Source organism: Beta vulgaris, chromosome 3 (genome assembly GCF_026745355.1).
Source record: "Beta vulgaris subsp. vulgaris cultivar EL10 chromosome 3, EL10.2, whole genome shotgun sequence".
In the NCBI taxonomy this organism is placed as follows: domain Eukaryota; kingdom Viridiplantae; phylum Streptophyta; class Magnoliopsida; order Caryophyllales; family Amaranthaceae; genus Beta; species Beta vulgaris.
This window is the reverse complement of record NC_079204.1, coordinates 44,885,764-44,904,930: the sequence shown is the minus strand read 5'-3', so window position 1 is coordinate 44,904,930 and position 19,167 is coordinate 44,885,764. Positions and strand designations below refer to the sequence as shown.

The following is a 19,167-nucleotide window of genomic DNA, read 5'->3' as shown; positions in this document are numbered from 1 at the left end:
TGGGAGTGATGTTGAAATTTAATTTCCGGTAGCTTTGTTTGAATCCCCATTTTGGTATTGATATTATTTTTGTAATTTAGTAAGAGAAAGGGGGTAAAATAGTCAGTTCAAAAGAGGACACCATAGGTCCCCCCTTCCCTTATGTAATAGAGATGGTTGATAATTATGATTCTGGCTATTAGTTACTATTTTCTGATAAATAGTTATGATATTTGGGTATTTAGTTATTATTGTTTTTTACACAGAAAACGCACAAAAATCAGATTATCTCATGCAATTTCACCACCTTGAATCTCTCCAATGGCGAAAATGTTGAAGAAATTTCAACACTTCTTAAACACAACAACTGTGAACTTTTAATGGGTTCTTCAAACATCACTAAATAGCTAAACCCATATATTATTCAATATGTTCTTCATCATAATCAGTTCTTTGATCCAACTAAACTTCTGGATTTATTCAACTGGTCACATTCTCCATTGGGTATTCATCAATGTTTGTTTTCTTTCTCAATTTTGGTTGTTCTTCTTTGATATAGTGATCAATGTTTGTAAGAAAAAGGGTTTCTTGATTGAAGCTGCTAATGTGTTTTGTGTGTTAAAGATGGTGATTTTTGCCCTAGTTTGGTTTGTTGCAATTCTTTGTTGTCTGACTTATTGAAAAAGAGCATGATGGGTTTGTGTTGGAGGGTTTATGATAGAACTAGTGCATTAGTTTTTTTGAGAAAGACATAATTATTTATGCGTGATATTGAAGTTATGGCCAATAAAATGCATTATAATTTGATTTTTATGATATAACTAATATACTTCAGCGGTTAATTAATATACTTCATCGTTTAACTAACATACTCCATCAATTAACTAATATACTCTAGCGACTAACTAATATACTCCAGCGACTAACTAATATATACTTCAACGCTTAACTAATTTATCCAGAATCAATTTAATGCTAGCATAACTAATAGGTGCAAGCGCTTAACTAATTCTACTTCTGGTTTGATGCATGCGCGTGATGTCAGCATGACATCAACGGTCTCACGTTAACACTAACGTGAGACCGTCTCTCCAAAAATGGACTCCATTGTTATTCCTTCGTTGTAGTTTTTATTAGTTTACCCATTTTAACTTTTAATACTCCTTTTATCTCATAATATTTATTATGGATTGCTAAATGTCACTCTAAAATTTCTTACTAACGCCCTATATGTATATGTATATGTATATGTATATGTATATGTATATGTATATGTATATGTATATGTATATGTATATGTATATGTATATGTATATGTATATGTATATGTATATGTATATGTATATGTATATGTATATGTATATGTATATGTATATGTATATGTATATGTATATGTACATGTATATGTATATGTATATGTATATGCATATGTACATGTATATGCATATGTATATGTATATGCATATGTATATGTATATGCATATGTATTTTTTTTGGGCCCCCTTTCGGAGACCCTTGGTAAGATGAGTTACCTCTAGGCTGCCCTCGCACAGAACCACTCACCCAGAGGCTAACCAAACCCATCGACCCGTCTCTCACTCTCTTACTCTCTTATATATACTCCAATACTCTCACTCTCTTACTCCATCTCTCTCATCAACAAGGATCTCTCATTAAGATCTCCGGCGACAAGAACTCCAGCGATACCTCGGCCAACTACGATCTCCATCGACCCGTGGCAAACTTTTCGGCGACATTCCTCCGGCGACAAGAACTCCAGCAAGACCTCGGCTAGCACGGATCTCCGGTGACCAATGTTAGTGTAGAAATTGTAAAATTATATTCAGGCGTCTAAAATAGACACTTCACCATAAGCATAGGCTCCTGATGAGGACGCCTCCACCAGTGGTGGAACGCCAAAGTTAGGAGCATATACCAATGGTGGATCGCTTATTTCAAACGCCTACCAACATTTTTAATTTTTTTTAAAAAAATCGCATGTGTAGTTATGCATATTTGTTTTGAATATTGAAAATTTCTTGTTTGAATTGCATATGTTAGACTAGGATTGCAATGTGTATTAATGAAAATGATAAATTTGAATTGAAATTTTGAATGGGGAGGTGGGCGCCTAAATTAGGCGCTTGAACCACGAGTCAGGTGCCTAATTTAGGCGCTTCACCCACTGGTGGAGCGTATAAAATAAATGCTTGCACAGGCGTCTATGTTAGACGCCCCACTTGTGGTAAAAGCGCCTAAATTAAGTGCTTCACCATACGTACACGCGTCTAACTTAGGTGCCTGACATGTGGTGCAAGCGCTTAAAAATAGGCGCCTGAACCCTTTTTGTAGTTTTAGGCTCCTAATTTAGTTGAAATCTAGTTTTATGTTTTATATTTGAATTTTTTTTAGTTTAGAAAAATAATAATTGTAAAATTTTGTTAATTATGGTGTATTAAAGTAGAAAAATGTGTTATTGCAGAAAATTAATGAAATACAATAAAAATGATAGTTAATGAACTTTAGAAAAATAATTATATATTTGAGAACGCATTAAATTATTGGATATAATTGATTTTTCATATTATTACATTATTAAGATTAATTAAATTTTATTCTTTTAATTAAGGATGAGTGGGCGAGACAAGGGCTAAGCAAAGTCTTTGTCTATAGATTCGGGTCATCGTCATACTCGTGATAGAGGAGTGACGATCTAATCGTGAAAGGCTAGAGAGTTGCTTTTCAGGAGCACTTAGTCTTCATCAAGCGCAGAAACAGGGGAAGCACCGAAAATTCCTCCTTTGTCTGTTGCATTGCCTACTCCTACCATTATGGATGTTGAGGCGTGGAGACCTCACCCACCTTGGACATGCAATCCGATGGCGGGGAACGAGTAAGAGACGGGTGCTTATGATGATAGTAAGTCAGAGTATCCATCAACGGGACCATAGGAAGGTCCTGCTTCTCGGGGATGCAAACCACGTACCTCTCATGGTTGCTTTGTACGTTCTTCGGATGGAACATCGTGCAATGCTGAGGAACTTGGGAGTAGTAGAGCGGGCAAGAGGAAGGTGACGGAGGATGATACTTCATGGCTAGTACGTGACGCTAGGTCAGGTTGGCCGGTGGACGGTAGTGTCATACCGAGTTATGGGGGTCACATAGCTTCACACGTTTGAGCTGGAGAGTACGAGAGGACTATGTTGAAGTGTCATAACCGGTAGAAGACGTGTAACAAGCTTCAAGCATGATACTCTAGTATGAGTTCCGATCTTCAAGGGATGATACAGGTTACTGGATTGAGTCACTTGCCTGATATTACGTTTGATCATTTAGATTAGTCGTTGATATGTGCGTTTATCGAGAGGTGGCAGTCGGATACAAACTTTTTCCACCTCCCTTTCAGAGAGATGAGTATCTCGCTCCACGATGTGAGTTCTATTCTCCATATCCTATCAGATGGATTGTTTAAAGGTGACTTTGGTACATGGGATGACGTGAAGAGTTCATGTGCAGATGGACTGATTATTGATATGTGCGTTTGTCGAGAGGTGTTTGCATTTAGCACATTCCACTAATGACCAGCACGAAATCACTCTCCAAATGACTTCACCCCACATATTCTGCTAACACGTGCCTCCACATCTTTGTTAATATGCCATGTACAGTGAAGATGATGGGCCTAATCAAATCTATCCAACTCACGATCTATTAATATGATATGTGGGCTCACATGATGGCAAAGTAGATTACGTAGGCACTCCAACACCCAACGGTAACTCTTTGCAGTCTCATCCGTCACTATGGCATAGGCGACAAAAAGTTCATATTTGTCGGTGCCACACCCACCAACTCAATGCAAGGCATAACGTATTGATTCGTTTTATACGTTGAATCGATGCCAACTACCTAAGGATATGTACGAAATGCATTAGTACCAACGGGATGAGACATAATTGCATGAGTAATAACTCCATCATCATCTCCAATAATGACCATGACACATAGTACCAACATGACTGATTTTTTTTATATAAAAAGTTGTACTTGAAGTTTTAATTGTAGCTTACATGAACATAATTTTTTGATTGACTATATACTTTATGTTTGTTAGAATTGATAAAGCCGAACGCCACTAGCTAGCTCAACTTGCTTCCCGAATACTAATATCGCTACTTGAGGTAACAAGTTTTATTAGAAATGACCACTATTTTTTTTAAGGTAAGGAGAAGACGCTCTAACCGGACCAAAACCTCGCACAAGTCAATCTGGTTCGGGTTTGCAGGCAAGGTCCCTTGATAGTAGGAGGGAACGGTAAGGGGAATCCCCATCCCCAAAGTGCCTCTAGTGGGGTTTGATCCCACAACCTTAAGGTTGTGAGATACAAACCAAACCACTAGACCAAGTACTACTTGGTTGGAAATGACCACTACTGTAAGTAGTGATTTTTTCTTAAGTCCGAAAAAATTTTGAGCTTCAGCCGAGCTATGTAGACGATTCTCGGTAAAAAGGGAAATAATAAAGTGACCAAATTATTAGAGCAGGCGGTCTAATTTACACATAAAATTAGACGAATCCAATACTGAATTTTTCTAACAAGCCATTTCATTTCACTCTATTCCTACACTATTCTAGTCATCCGATCTCTTCTCTTCTCCTTCCTTTGTTTTCTTAATTCTCGAACTAAAACAGAAAATTTCAAAAAATAACTCGGTAGTCTTACAGAACTGATTAAACTAGTCACTAAATGGATTAAACTAGTCACTGAATGGGTTAAAGAATATCATTACTGAATAGATTCAACTGGTCACGAAATAGATTAAACTGGTCTCGAAATAGATTAAACTAGTTACAATATCTATAAAAAAAAGGTGACATATTCTTCTTAATATTGGACTTGGGCTGTGCCTAATTTTAAATTAAAAATAAACGGTCTCTTACAAGACCAGTTGTAATAATAATAAGTGATAATGCTTCATTCATTCTAGATCAAATGAGTAAAACTAAGGTAAACTAAATATAACCTTATTCTAGTGAGAAAACCAAGCATATCATGGTGCTAGCAATTTTACCAAATAGAATATTGTTTAGAAGATTTCAAATTGATTACTCCTTTGATTGAATTAGTATTTGTTAAATCGCACGGAAGAGCTAAAAGTGAAGTTCATGGATTTACTAGTTTGCCTTGAATTTGTCATTTCTAAACACCATCCACATCTAAATTGTCTATTCGAATTTTCAAATTTTCACATCTCCATTATATAAGTGAAAGGAGAGGTATGATTTTCCCCTATTAAATTACTATATTACTTTTAATTTTTAATTACATCAATTTTGATTGAATTTTAAAGATAATAATAGGTAGTCAATCAATTAAAATATTTGCCATTCTTAAAAACTGAAACTAAAATAACTTGAAATTTTAAGGTTTTAAAAAAGGAAAGACTAAAAAAGTTAAAAAAAAACAAAGATAACAAAATCATTTATAAATATCAAAATCTTCCATTAAAAGAAAAATTGTCAAAAAAAAAATTCAGTAGTATACTTTCACAATATTATAGTCATGTAAAGAAATGCCAATTTTAATGGGCTTATATAATTTCAATTTGTGTAAGTTAATTACATAAAGAATGATAAGATCGTATCAAGATAACGTACTACATTTGAAGTTTTAGCTATACTATCGATGAAAGATAATAAGAGTTAGAATTCAAAATCATTCACAAGTAAATCACAATTTAGAAGAAGACAAAAGAAAATACAAAGATATGATCAAGGTAATCTTTGCATTTGTGGAGAACATAAATTTGAATCAAATATGGGATTAAAAAAAGCAAAAAAAAATAGAAATACAAATTATTCTTTTTATATTTGATTTTCACAGGTAAATAAAGATAAATATATTTGCAATTATGAACTAAGTTGCTAATCAGATTAGATAAACTTAGCTTGACAAAAAGAGACGATTATGTAATATTCTATGGATATTTTTTTAGTACTATGTTTTAATTAAAAGTACATGCTTTTTAACTACAATTTTGTAAGTATATATCAAATTGATTTATCGTCATTTCTTTGTTGTTGGAAGGTTTTAATTTGGTTATTATCCTGTAAAAGTAGGTGCCGATTTTTCTTTAGTAATGCAAGATGGCTAATTGATTCAAGATAATCTAATACGCTACTACAATTATCACAAAATGTGATGTTTCAGAATTTATTTTATACTTCCTCCGTTTCAAATTACTCGCTACACTTCTCAATTCACGGACTCCTAGGTAATTTTTGGAGAAGAGAGAGGTAGAGACTAAAAAGAAAAGGGACCCATATGAGAGGAGAGAGATAAAGAAAATTTATTGCCCAAAAAGGTAATGTAGCATGTAATGTGAAGCTTCCCACAATGGAAAGTGTAACGAATATTTTGAAACGGAGGAAGTAATAATATAAAATCTAATTTCACACATTAATAACTAAAATAAGATGTGGTATTGCTCAAGCCAACAACTAATTTATATCTAAACACCATCCAAATCTAAATTGTCTATCCAAATTCAAGGTTGCTTTGAAAATGACCCAACCAAATTATCTGTTCTACTCATAGTATCCAAAATCCAAATGACTAGATTCTCATCGACAAATTACAATCAAGACTCATTATCACCTCAAATAGTACTGACTACTAGTAGAAACGTATGGGGATTGGGAACTTGAGAAATAAGTACAAGTGAGAAACTCATCTTCCAAGTCCTCATAAACCACCAAAGTCCCAAACCAACTAATCTCACAACCATGGAACCCCCACTCATTACCACTACCACCACCCCAACCACCACACTCCAAGACAGAGTCGCCATCGTAACCGGCGCGTCTCGAGGAATCGGACGAGCAATCGCCCTACACTTAGCCACTCTAGGCGCAAAACTCGTAATCAATTACACCTCTCCATCCTCCCAAACCCACGCTGAGCAACTCCTCTCCCAAATCAACTCTCTCTCACCTTCACCTTCCTCCACCACTCCACGCGCAATCATCGTGCAAGCCGACATCTCCGACGAAACCCAAGTAAAAAACCTCTTCAACACCGCTGAACAAGCCTTCAATACCCAACCCCACATCGTGATCACCTCCGCTGGCATCCTAGACCCCACTTACTCCTCACTCTTCGATATCGAAACCTCGGAATTCGACCGCATTTTCTCTGTAAATGCGCGTGGTACCTTTTTGTGCATCAAGGAGGCCGCAAACAGAGTGAAACGCGGTGGTGGGGGGAGAATTGTTACGGTGTCTTCGTCATTGACGGCTTCTTTTGGGGTTGGATATGGGGCTTATACGGCGTCCAAGGCCGCAGTGGATGCGATGACTAAGATACTTGCGAAGGAGTTGAAGGGGAGCAGAATAACGGTAAATGCTTTGGCGCCTGGACCAATAGCGACGGATATGTTCTTTGATGGGAAGTCGGAGGAGGTTGTGCAGAAGGCTATTGATATTAATCCGTTGGGAAGGTTGGGTCAGGTGGAGGATGTAGCTCCTGTTGTTGGGTTTTTGGTTAGTGATGCTGCGGAGTGGATTAATGGTCAAATTATTCGGGTAAATGGTGGCTATGTTTAAGTTTCTATTTATGTTTATGTTTGTTACAACTTAAAAGTACTGTATACACTCTTTGTGTTCTCGAATAATTGTCCGGTTTGACTTATATGATCGAATATATGAATATTTGGTTGTATTTAATTTCTCGCTATAAATTTAGTATGAAACTAGTTCATATAAATTTTTACAATAAGAGATGAGATATTTTAAAAAATTAACGATTAATTTAGCAGTCGGATTAACGGAATTTTTCATAAAGATTACATTGTAAAACGATCAAAAAACTTGAGATTCTAAAAAACTAAGGGTTGTCACTAAAAATTACCTTTTTTTTTTTATGATACTCCCTCCCTTTCATTTTATACTTTTTGTATTTCATTTTGGGTGTTCTAAAATATTGTTTCCATTTACTTTGTTTCCATTTTTAAACATCACTTTTTACTCTCTCTTTTCACATTTTCACATGGGTTTCTGACACCCTCATTTAGGCTTTGTCTGGTAGGAAGGATTTGGATGGAAAAGAAAGGTAAAAACAAACTTTCTCATGTTTGGTAAAAGAAAATAAGAGGGATTTGATTGGAAAAGAGAGGAAGTGGAAGGAAAATAATACTCTTAAATCCTTGCTTTTCTTTCCTCCCAAAATAGGAGGAATTTGACTGGAAAGAAAGTTAAAAAGCTTTTACCTATGTTTTCTTTATTTCCTTCCTTTCCTTTCCTTTACTAATGACAACCAAACATGTGATTCCTCTCAAATCTACCAATTATACCAAACATTAGAAACTACAACTACCTTCTTTTCTCTTCTTTTCCTTTCTATTCCTTTCTTTTTCCTTCCTTATTAAAAAAATATCAAACAAAGTGTCAATGTTTCTTGTACTCTCATTGGTTGGGTATAACAAAAAGCATTTTTTAGTCTCTCTCTCTCCTCTTTTCACCCACCCATTTAATGTTCTCATTCTTTTTCATTTTTTATGACAATAATTCCAAAAAAAAAAAAAACCAAAATGCAAGTACATAACAATAAGAGCCTGTTTGGTTGGAGGTTTTTTGGGCTTGGAAACGGATTGAGGTAATGGACTCTCTTTTAATATGTTTGGTTGGGTTGCTAATTTATTTCACTCCCTTACTAATCCAATTCTGATTCCATTAATTTGAAACCATCCTCTCACTAGAGGAAACAATCTGTTACCTTCCTCAAACACTTCACTTCACTTCACTATCTCTCCTCCGTTCACACCTATCTCCTCCGTTCGTCTTCTCTGTTCACACCTCTCTCTCTCCTCTGTTCGCACCTCTCTCTCTCCTCTGTTCGCGTCTCTCTCTCTCCTCACACCTCTCTCTCTCCTCCCTCTCTCTCCTCTATTCGCACCTCTCTCCTCCCCCTCTCTCCTCCCCCTCTCTCCTCTGTTCGCACCTCTCTCTCTCTCCTCTGTTTGCACATCTCTCTCCTCTGTTCGCATCTCCTCCATGTCTTCAAAACAAATCCAGAAAAATTAGTGTTTCCCAATTTACAAAAATTCGTCGAATTTCTCTGTTAAAATTTCAACACTTTCACTCAAATCAACAATGGCGGATGTCCGAATCGGCGGTATAATCGAAGAGATTGGCAAAAATTCAAGTTTGATGTTACATGCTTGAAAAAGAAAGGTGAAACTTGGGTATAATCGAAGAGATTGGCGAAAATTCTTTATTTTGTAATTTTTTTTCTGTTTTCCTTTTTTTTTTGCTTTTTCCTGAATTCTGATTTGTGGATGTAAATGGTATAATTGAATTTGGGTATATCGATTTTGTTTGACTCATGAAATGGGATTGAATTATTTTGATGTGGGTAGAAAATTATCGTGTTCTAGAAAGTTATAATTTTTTGGGTATTATGATAATATTTATAAAATGTGAATCCATTTGAAATGTACCAAACAATGAGAAAGGGAGTCGTAGAAAAATGATTCCATTCCTGAGTTAAAACAAACAAATGTTAAAAATAATAGATTCCATTGTCATTTCACCCCTTATCTCCATTCCACTCCGTTTCCATTTCCTAATTCGAACCAAACGACCCCTAATTGTTTCCTTAACTCCCGTGTCCAAAATGAAAAGAGAATTATAAGATGGGACAAAGGGAATACGAGGGTTGCCACTTGCCACTAGAGCGTTGATCAGCGCATACCCGGTATGGACACTGTTTGTCCATACCGTGGCCAAGTTGTAAACAAATACAACTTTTTCTTTCTTTTTTTGGGTTTTTTTTTTGGGTTTTTACTTACATACATTCATGATCTGATTCGCATTATAGTTGATCTGATTCATATAACAGTTGATCTGATTTCTCTCCTACATGATCAGATTTGTCTAAATTGCCATTAAGTCAACTTTTTTTGTCTTTTTCTGACAAAATTACTAACATACCCCGGTATGAAAACTGTTGACCCACACCGAGTATGCGCCAATAGTTTCTCCTTGCCACTAAGAATTTGCTTTTGTCTTTCATGGTAGTTAATTAGTAGCCTTGGTTACTATAGAATGTTTATTTAGTCAAATGATTTATTTATATGGATTCTTAACCCAAAATCATCCATATTAAATTCTTATTCTTCCCCAAAACAATTTTGAAACATGTTGGAAAATAATTATTTCTTACTTCACTCTAACGGAATAATTAATTTCCTGGGTACGATTCATTTAGGATAGTAGGCGAGATAGATATGCACTTTTTTTTCTAGAAAAAAATTCGATGCTAAACCACTAAGTGACTTAGCGGTTAACCAAGCAAAACTGCTATTTTAGTTAGTAGTTTTACTAAAATAAACAACTAAAAGAGTTAGACTCTATTCGTTTCGACTGAATTCAGTTCAGTTTGGGAAATTCAGTTTAGTTTAGTTAGTATGTTCTTACAATTTTAATTCACTTCAATTTGGTACAATCAAACAAATTAAGTTCAGTTTAGTTTAGTTCAATTTGATTTATTCCAGTTAATTTCCTCTCACATTTGTTTATTGGAGGAGAGGGGGGTTGCCGGCGTTTGAGGGGAAGAGGAAGGGAGGGGGTTGGGCGACTGCAGGGGAGGGGGAGGGGGATTGAGGCTGCAGGGGAAGCGGCTGCGGGGGGTGGGGGAAGGGGGAAGGATGGTAGGTGGGTGGTGGGGGAAATGGCTGGGGTGGGGGGAGGAGTGGTGGGTGGGTGGCTAGGGTTAGGGTTAGGGTATTAGATTAGAGTTAGGATTACAGTTAGGTTTAGTTTAGTTTAGGTTAGTTAATTAGGGTTAGAGGAGGGATTAGGGCTTAATGACTAACGGTGTTAGACTTCCGTTAGTCATAAGGGCGTGATGATTGAATTTTTTGAAACGTGGGTATATGGTGAATTTGAAAACTTGCGAGGGTATACAGTGCAAAAAAAAATTAGTTAGGGATATATGGTGAAAAAACCGAAAAATAAAATAAAAGTCTAAATTGTGGGTATCATCGTTGTATTATCCACTGTGAACTTTAAAACAAAGCATGAGAGACAGAATATAACTATTACACAATGTGGTTTAAGACAAATTAAAAACTCTTGAAAATCCAAAAATAAAAATAAAAATACAAAGGTAATTAAAAAGACTAAACATCATCAACATCCTCAAATAAAATCACCTCAAATGGAGGGAATATGTATGAGTTTCTGTCGGGTACTCCTTTCAATAAGGCCAAACTCTCCATGTAATTAGTAGTAAAAACTGGAGAATGTTTGTAACTCTTTGCAAGAACTTTCATCTCTTGGTTCTTTATATTATAAGAACTCACCCCTCCTTTTTCTCCTGCAAAGAACAATTCACCATCCATTTTGAAATAGATGTATTTATGAAGCAATTGTAAGTTTATGACATACCTTTTGGTCCATGATTGAACCATACCTTCAACATCTTCCAAGACCCATATTTGTGTATAAGTTTCAAAGATTTCCATAAGACCAATCGATTGTTCGAAATTGATGGGAAACCTTTCATGCTCCCATACATTAGGATGCTCTAAATCAGGCAAATCAATGTACTTAAACACTTCACTAACCACATCAAATGACACAAAATGAGAAAACCTTCCTTTTACAGTAGATTTTAGAATGTCAATTCCAGACCAATATATGATCCCATTAAGAAAAACCTTCGGACTTCCATGGATCCATAAACACGGGCCTCTATCGATATTCACGGTCTTCCAAGAGCAAGTACTAAGAGTAAAGATCTCAACAAATCTAGGAATGTGAAGGCCACCTCCTATGTAAACACTTGCTACCACCTTGTAGTCATTTCTAACATGGTCAAAACCAAAAGCACAATCAATATCAAATCTTACTTCTGCAGTTAACATTTCAGGAGAAGGAAGCTCTAAAGCTTTCCTAATTGAAGGGTTCCATAGAAAAATCTGTATAACTTGAGTTTCTGATATGTATCTTTTCATGCACAGCATCCCATTGATACAACCCACAGCTTGGTAATGCTCGTACCAAGTAGTATACATCTCAAATTTGGATATTTTTCTAAATTTGTCCCGACTACGAACTGTGCATAATTGTTTAGATTCGCCCATATCAGAAGGTTCTAAGACTAGTAGACGAGATTTTTCTTGATTGTTTTGGCATTTTTCATAATGGGTTGAAGCAAAACATGGGTCGTCTATGAGAGAGCACCATAACTTGGAGACACAACGACATCTTAGTAGAGATTCTGCTGGTAATCTAGCTAGTATTTCGAGACATAATTCTTGAGGTAGTGTGGTTGTTGGACGTATCTGTCTTCTTTGTTTCACCATATAGGAGATAGCTATCAAAGAAGAGAAAGAAGAAGAAAAGGCTAAGATGAATACGGTTTCATGCAACCATTTTTTCTCAATTTATAAAGGGGACAATCTACACCATTTCAATAAGGAGATTACATTTTTGGTAAGATATCATGCTAGTATGAAAGGTATAAAGAGTGATTTTATAAAATTGTGATTATTTGAAATATGTTGCAATTATAAGTACTATGACCTTTTTGAGATGGTTTAAACAAAAATAAAATTTTCTTCATAAATTGGATAATGTAACTAATCTAATTGCATGTTAGCATAATTTTTTTTATGTCAATTATAATTGATAAAGTAATTCTTTATTTATGTTAGAACAGGCAAAAAATTATTTGTGACCACGTGTAATGTATATGTGGTCATGTGAGATTGTTAATAATAGGTTAGGAATACCCATATTCATAATTTAGAGAAACATCAAATTTCTTACCATGTTTGAGTTTTTTAGTTTGATTAATAATGATAAACTTCACTTACGTATATTGTATGTACAATATTTACTATTTTCACTCATTTAGTTTTAAGTAAGATATGATATATGGATGTTATTATTAATTTATTTTACTTTCATTCCTTGCTGCAATTTAGCTTTTTACTTTAATATAATAAAGATTTTTCTCGGACAATGTACAATCTATTAATATATTGGACTAAAGGAAAAAAATATGTTACTTCTTGCTTTTATTTTTATGAAAGAATATGATGTTATATATTCACTTTTTTCTTTTTAATTTGCTCACGTTACCGTGGGAGAAAAAAGCAAGTAGGAAATTCAAAAGTGAGAGAGAGAAATTGAAAACATGGAGAGAAAAATTGAAAATGTCAAAAAAGAGATATTTGAATGTAGGTTATTGTATCAAAAATTGAACTGCATGGCTGCAAAAAGAGAAGAAAAGTATATGGGACTTATCACCCAAAAAAAAAACGAATTATGTGCAGACTAATAATAAACGGATTAAAAATAGAAGTAATTTTTAATGTTTCCATGAGATGATTCAAAATCCATGGATATCATACATATACAGATTTCAATTTAAATTCTTTTAGAATTAAAGTAGAGAAGAAAAGGGGAAAAAAATCAAATTTGATTGGGATTAAATTAACAATAAATTTAATTGTGGATGAACTTAAGAGTGCCTAACAATCTGAGACAATTTTGAAATATAAGGCATATTAAAGTGTATAATCTTGTCGACCCAAGTTGCTTATAGGTGTATTTGCTAGTATGCATATTATAATCTTTAGAAAATACAAAGTTGATGTTTATTTTCAATTTATTCATTTCATTTTGGGAAGAATCAAATCAAGTAAGAATTACAAACGCATGAGAGCGACATTGAAAAGGTGGAGAGAAATTGAAAAGTGTGAGAGAGAAAATATAAAGTTGGAAACTTTATTAAAAAGTGGTTGACATAAGTGGAAAAAGTGGAGAAAGTAGATGTGATATATTATCAAAAATAGAAAAAGCAAATGTGTGTAGATTAGAAAGAAACAAACCACAAAAAAATATATAGATTAAAAAAAAATGGAGAAAGTACTATATAAGTAGTTTAAAAAGAAAAGAAATCAATAGTGATTTAGTAAATGAGATCACACCCATATATGTATGAACAAAGTAGATTACAATGTGGTCCTTTCACACACAAGGAGGAGAAGCAAACATTTTGGCTAAGTAATTATGCACCTAAGGAGGAGAAGCCAACATTTTGGCTAAGTAGTTATGCACCTTTTTGGGAGGAAACAACACGTTTACATCTTGAGGAGATTTCAGTTTCATTATTGATTTCCTTTTTTAAATTAACACTAATTCTTACGAAATGTAGAAAATAAATCGAAACTAATAAAGATCAAATAAATTCTATGATTCCAAAATCACGATTATTATTGATCTAAAGTTCATACAAACCCTCTTTTAAACTGATATTTGCTACAACCTTATATGAGGAGGTCTATTGATTTCTTATATTGTTCTTATTGTTGCGGTTAATCTTTTTTGGGGTAAATTAGTGTTGCAATACTTTTTTTTGTTGCGAATTAATGTTGCGATTATCAGGTTTTGTTGCTGTTGGCTTTAAAATATCTTATAAAATTATTTAAAAATTGATTGTCAAGCTTAGCTATGCGGTTCGTGTAATATATTATGGATAATGATATGATTTATTTATTTGAAAGAAAAATATGAATATGATGGGGTGAGTGAGACACTTTTAATATTTTTTTTAGGAGTATTAAATCATTGTCCTCAAGGACACAAGAGACAATGTTGAGAGGAAATTCCTCTAACCAAACCATCACTTCCTCAAAAGAAGAGGGAAGCCATAGATTGAGCCACTTTATTACAAGATAACAAACTTAAAGCTACAAACATCAAAAATGCTATTAGCAATAACACATGCATCATTCACAAGCAGTTGGGTAGTGGTCTTGTCCCTCGGCTTTCGCTGTAGAAGACGAACAAGTGCAATGTAGACGGTTTCCAGCTTTATATCTCTGTAGCCCGCATCAAAAGATTACCTCAACCCAAATATAGGACATTCATAGCCAGAACCGTCTCATGAGATATGGAGGCCTTGTGCTATCCATCAAAATGGAACCCTTCAAAAAAAAAATTGTAAATAAGAAATTATAAATTTGTTATTATTATTTGTCATAAATAGTTCCTTACAGTGTAGTAAATAAACCAAAACTAAAAAAATCTAGTAGGATATTTTATCTAAACAAAGCCCTCCTTTTAGCATTCTTTAAACTGAAATCGTCCACCAAGGGCCTGTTCTCTTCGGCATAAAACAACTGAACTGAACTGAACTGAATTGAACTGAACTGAATTGAACTGAATTGAACTGAACTGAATTGAACTGAAATGAACTGAAATGAATAGTGATACGTGAGAGTAAAAGTATTGTCAAGAGCTGAACTGAATTGAACTGAAAATAAGCTAGGGAGAACAGGCCCCAAATCTTCATAATCAATTTTTTCAAAAATATCGTTCTCTATTAATTTCTATCAAGGCTAGTCCATTAAGTCTTTCTTGTGATACTGCAGAATGCATATAGGACTTCAACAACTTCAACTTTGAAAAAACTTCTTTTTGCAGATGCAATAATAACATGAATAGTCAACAAGATTCTATATGCAATAACTAGATGAGGGGGAAAATCAAGATGTTTCAAAAGTTTTAACATATATATCTTCAAATGGCTCAAATCTTCGTTGGGCAAGCATTCTTTAATCATTTACAAATCGATAAATAATTCGAACCTGTCAATATCATATTGACCATCTTTTGCATTGCTTTTTCTAAACCTGGTCTACAATAAGACCTTAGATTCTCATCATCAAAAGAATATAGCTTTTTAGAACTAAAAAAGAATCCAAAAATATTGTCATATTCTTTAATAGGAAAATTAGATTTTAATAATCCAATCTTTAACCGGTCTTCTTAAAACAGTCTCACTTTTTACTTTTTTTTAACAACCCAAACTTTAGGACCCAACCACTTTTATTGAACCTCATTAAATGATTACCTGAAATAAAAGGTTACCATTCCTTCATAGCAGGTAAAATAACGGTAATATTGATTTTTTCTCTTTTATTTCTCTTTTCTTTTTCTTTCCTTTATATTATCTTCCTAAAAAAGTCTTATTTCCCCCATTTTCTTTCTCTCTCTTCTTCTCACATTTTTTGCACAAAAAAATTTCGCACCATGAAAGGAAATGACTCAGGTTCTTCAACAAACTCACTGAGTGAAAGGGTGAAGTGCAAATGTGGGGTTGCTGCTGTTGTGCGAATTGTGAAGAAAGGTTCAAATTGTGGGAGGCAGTTCCTTGGATGCCCTAAGTGGCCTGATCAATGTTGCGATTTTTTCTGGTGGGTGAATGAGCCAAATCTAGATGAAAGAAATGATATTAGGGACCTCCAGTTTCAAATTCTAGAGAGGGATACCACCATTGCTGAGTTGGAGTACCACAAGATGTTACTTGATGAAAAAATAAAAAAAAATTGAAGATGAAGAAGGACAGCCTGGAAGAAGATGTGCAGGAGATGAAGACTGAACTTAGTGAATTGCGTGTGGAGGTGCTGAGGTGCAATAGGAATGAGAAGAACTTCTCTATGGCTTTGATGTATTCTTGGATTTTATTTGTCATTTTGATGTGTTATTTGAAGTAGTTATGTTTGAATAGGCTAGGTTTGATGCAAAATTATGATTGGGTTAGAATGCAAATTAAGGGTTTGGGTATAAGTGATGCAAAATTGTAAGTGTGATAATGAAATGAAGTGTAAGTTGTTAAGTATTGTGGTAATGGAAAAAAATTTGTCTCAAAAAATATTTCATTGTTCAACCCCAAATTGGGTATCAAATAGAATTCACTGTATCATTACAAAACAACAACATAATGTAGGATTGAACTTGGCAAAAAATGATCTGAATCCATTGTATCATTATCAAATAGAGCAACAGTAACTGAACTTGGCAAAAAATGATTTGAAGAAGCTTGGTCAACTGTGGAAGCTTGAGATGCTTCCTTGAGGTCCATAGTAGCTACTGTGTTGCTTGGTCAACTGTGGAAGCTTGAGATAGCTTCAAAAAACACATAATACAACAGTTAGTTTAAGTACAACGAAATACATACTACACAAACTGATGATAAAAGAAAGTTAACATAATGTAGGACTCACATTATTGATTGATGCAGTCCTAGCATGAGGGACACCTCCCCTGCCTCCATTACCTCCCCTCCTTCCTCCTCTGCCTCTCCTTCCTCCATTATCTTCAGGATGTCCTCCACTTTCCCCTCTTCCTCTTCCTCTCCCACCCCCTCTAGAATCTCTGCCACCTCTAATCATTCTCCCACCTCTTCCTAATCTTGATGGTTGTGCTGTAGAATCCAAGTGTGCAGCAGCATCTGATGTTGAAGCAGTGGTTGGTCCATCACTTCTTGGTCTCCCCTTAGCCCTTTTTGGTGGAGGCACAACACCTGAAGCAGTGTCTCTATTGGGGCACCTTCGTTTGTTATGGCCCTTGGTATGGCAGAGACTGCATGTCATCTCCATACCATGCCTAGTAAGCTTACCAGACTATTTAGGGTCGTCTTCAAATGGGTCCTTTCTCTTGTTCAACCTAGGTCTGCCAGGTCCAATTTTAATTGGAGGTGGGCTGATATTGCTTTCTATCCTAGGCCAGTGCTTCTCACCTTCCACAGGACGTATGGAACCAGCATATGCCCTTAAATAGACCTCCCTCTTGTAAGAGTCATGCACAAAGTCCTCAGCTTCTTTGTGAACAAAGTATATGCAAGCTATGGCATGCCTGCAAGGGATGCCTAACATATCCCATTTTCTGCAGGTACAAGTCTTGGATTCCAAATCCACATTCAACTTATCAAGGTAATACTGCACATTGAACAAAGTATCTGTTGATGGCAACATATCACAATCAACAGCCTTAACTTTCTCCAAATCTAACTTGGCTTGGATCCTAGGGCAAAGCACTGAAGTACACTTGGTCATTTCTTGTCTTTTCAGGACTAATCTTTGCATTAAAGCAACTCTTATATCCTCTAACATATATATCAGATGCTTTGTCTTAGCATTTATGATGTAACCGTTAAAAGTCTCAGCCATACATATTACTAGTTATGGCATCTGTCTTAACACTAGTATCTAAGAAAGCCCTACAGAAGCATTTAGGGTTGTATGCCTTGAATGCAGTAGCTGCATCTGGGTTTAACTCAGCCAGTTCCTCTAGTGCATCATTGTAGTCAGCAACATTATAAGCCTTAGCTATTTTCCAAAACAAGAGTTTCATCTCATCCCCTCTAAAAGACTTGTGCCACAGAGCAAAGATGTGCCTTGCACAATGTCTATGCTCTGCATCTGGCAGTACACTTGCAACTCCATTCAAGATGGCCTTCCAAAAAAACAAACAACACTAATTATACACTAAAACAGATGACTAAACATGGTACTACACTATACTAGCACTAATTACAACAACATATGATTACATCAACAGCACTAATTACATCAATAACATCATTAGCAGCACTAACCAGCACTAATTAAGTTGCACTAACAATGATTAATAGCAGCACTAACCAGCACTAATTAAGTTGCACTAACAATGATTAATAGCAGCACTAACCATCACTAATTAAGTTGCAATAACAATGATTAATAGCAGCACTAACCAACATTAATATAGCAACCTATTGAATTAGTAGCAGCACTAGACAATATCAGCAGCAACAAAAAAATAAGCAGAAAACTACCACACACCTGATGCTCATCTGAGATTATTGTCAAACCAGCTCCACTTCCAAGTTGAAGACATTGTTGAAGGTTGGTGAAAAACCATTCCCAGCTGTTGTTATTCTCCCCTCCAGCTACTGCCCAGGCAATGGGATACATTTGGTCATTACTGTCTCTCCTCACAACAGATAGTAATTGACCTCCCAAGAATGTTTTCAAGAAACATGCATCTACACAAATTACTCTCTTACAACCTTCTAACCAACCCCTCTGGAGACCCTCATAGCAGGTGAATAACCTTTGGAAGACTGGAGGAGACTTTGAGTTATCAGTGACTAACTCCAACTTATCCTAGTTACTGCTTCAACAGCTTTCATGTAGGGCAGGAGCTTCTTGTAGTGGCCTTGCATTGAACCATACAACATCCTGTGTGCATAGAACTTGACTTTATAGGCCAAATCTATTTTGATCATCTGCTTGTAAGCTCTCCTTACAGTCTCCACAACCTCTTTTGCAGGCCAGTGTGGTCTAGCCT

The 19,167-nt window shown here is 35.2% G+C and overlaps 2 protein-coding genes across 2 annotated transcripts; one reads left to right on the top strand and one right to left on the bottom strand.

The window, feature by feature from the left end:
* The first annotated feature begins 6,655 nt into the window (after positions 1-6,655).
* On the top strand, positions 6,656-7,718 carry LOC104888724 (NADPH-dependent aldehyde reductase-like protein, chloroplastic). The gene has a single exon (XM_010673764.4). The coding sequence runs from the start codon at positions 6,766-6,768 to the stop codon at positions 7,582-7,584; it is 819 nt and encodes a 272-aa protein (XP_010672066.2). The 5' UTR covers positions 6,656-6,765; the 3' UTR covers positions 7,585-7,718.
* A 3,441-nt stretch (positions 7,719-11,159) lies between these two features.
* LOC125495703 (F-box protein At1g52495-like) lies at positions 11,160-12,125 on the bottom strand. Its single transcript, XM_048640500.1, has 2 exons — positions 11,453-12,125; positions 11,160-11,356 (listed from the first exon to the last, which is right to left on the bottom strand). Exons 1-2 carry the CDS (start codon positions 12,123-12,125, stop codon positions 11,160-11,162), a joined length of 870 nt encoding a protein of 289 aa, XP_048496457.1.
* Positions 12,126-19,167: the final 7,042 nt, after the last annotated feature.

What these genes read in the sequence shown, in the direction of transcription:
- LOC104888724 (XM_010673764.4), top strand. Translation starts at nt 6,766, where the DNA reads ATGGAACCCCCACTCATTACCACTACCACCACCCCAACCACCACACTC.
- LOC125495703 (XM_048640500.1), bottom strand. Translation starts at nt 12,125, where the DNA reads ATGGGCGAATCTAAACAATTATGCACAGTTCGTAGTCGGGACAAATTT. An exon ending in GGTCTTGGAAGATGTTGAAG is followed by an intron (nt 11,357 to 11,452) that starts GTATGGTTCAAT and finishes TGTTCTTTGCAG; the next exon opens with GAGAAAAAGGAGGGGTGAGT.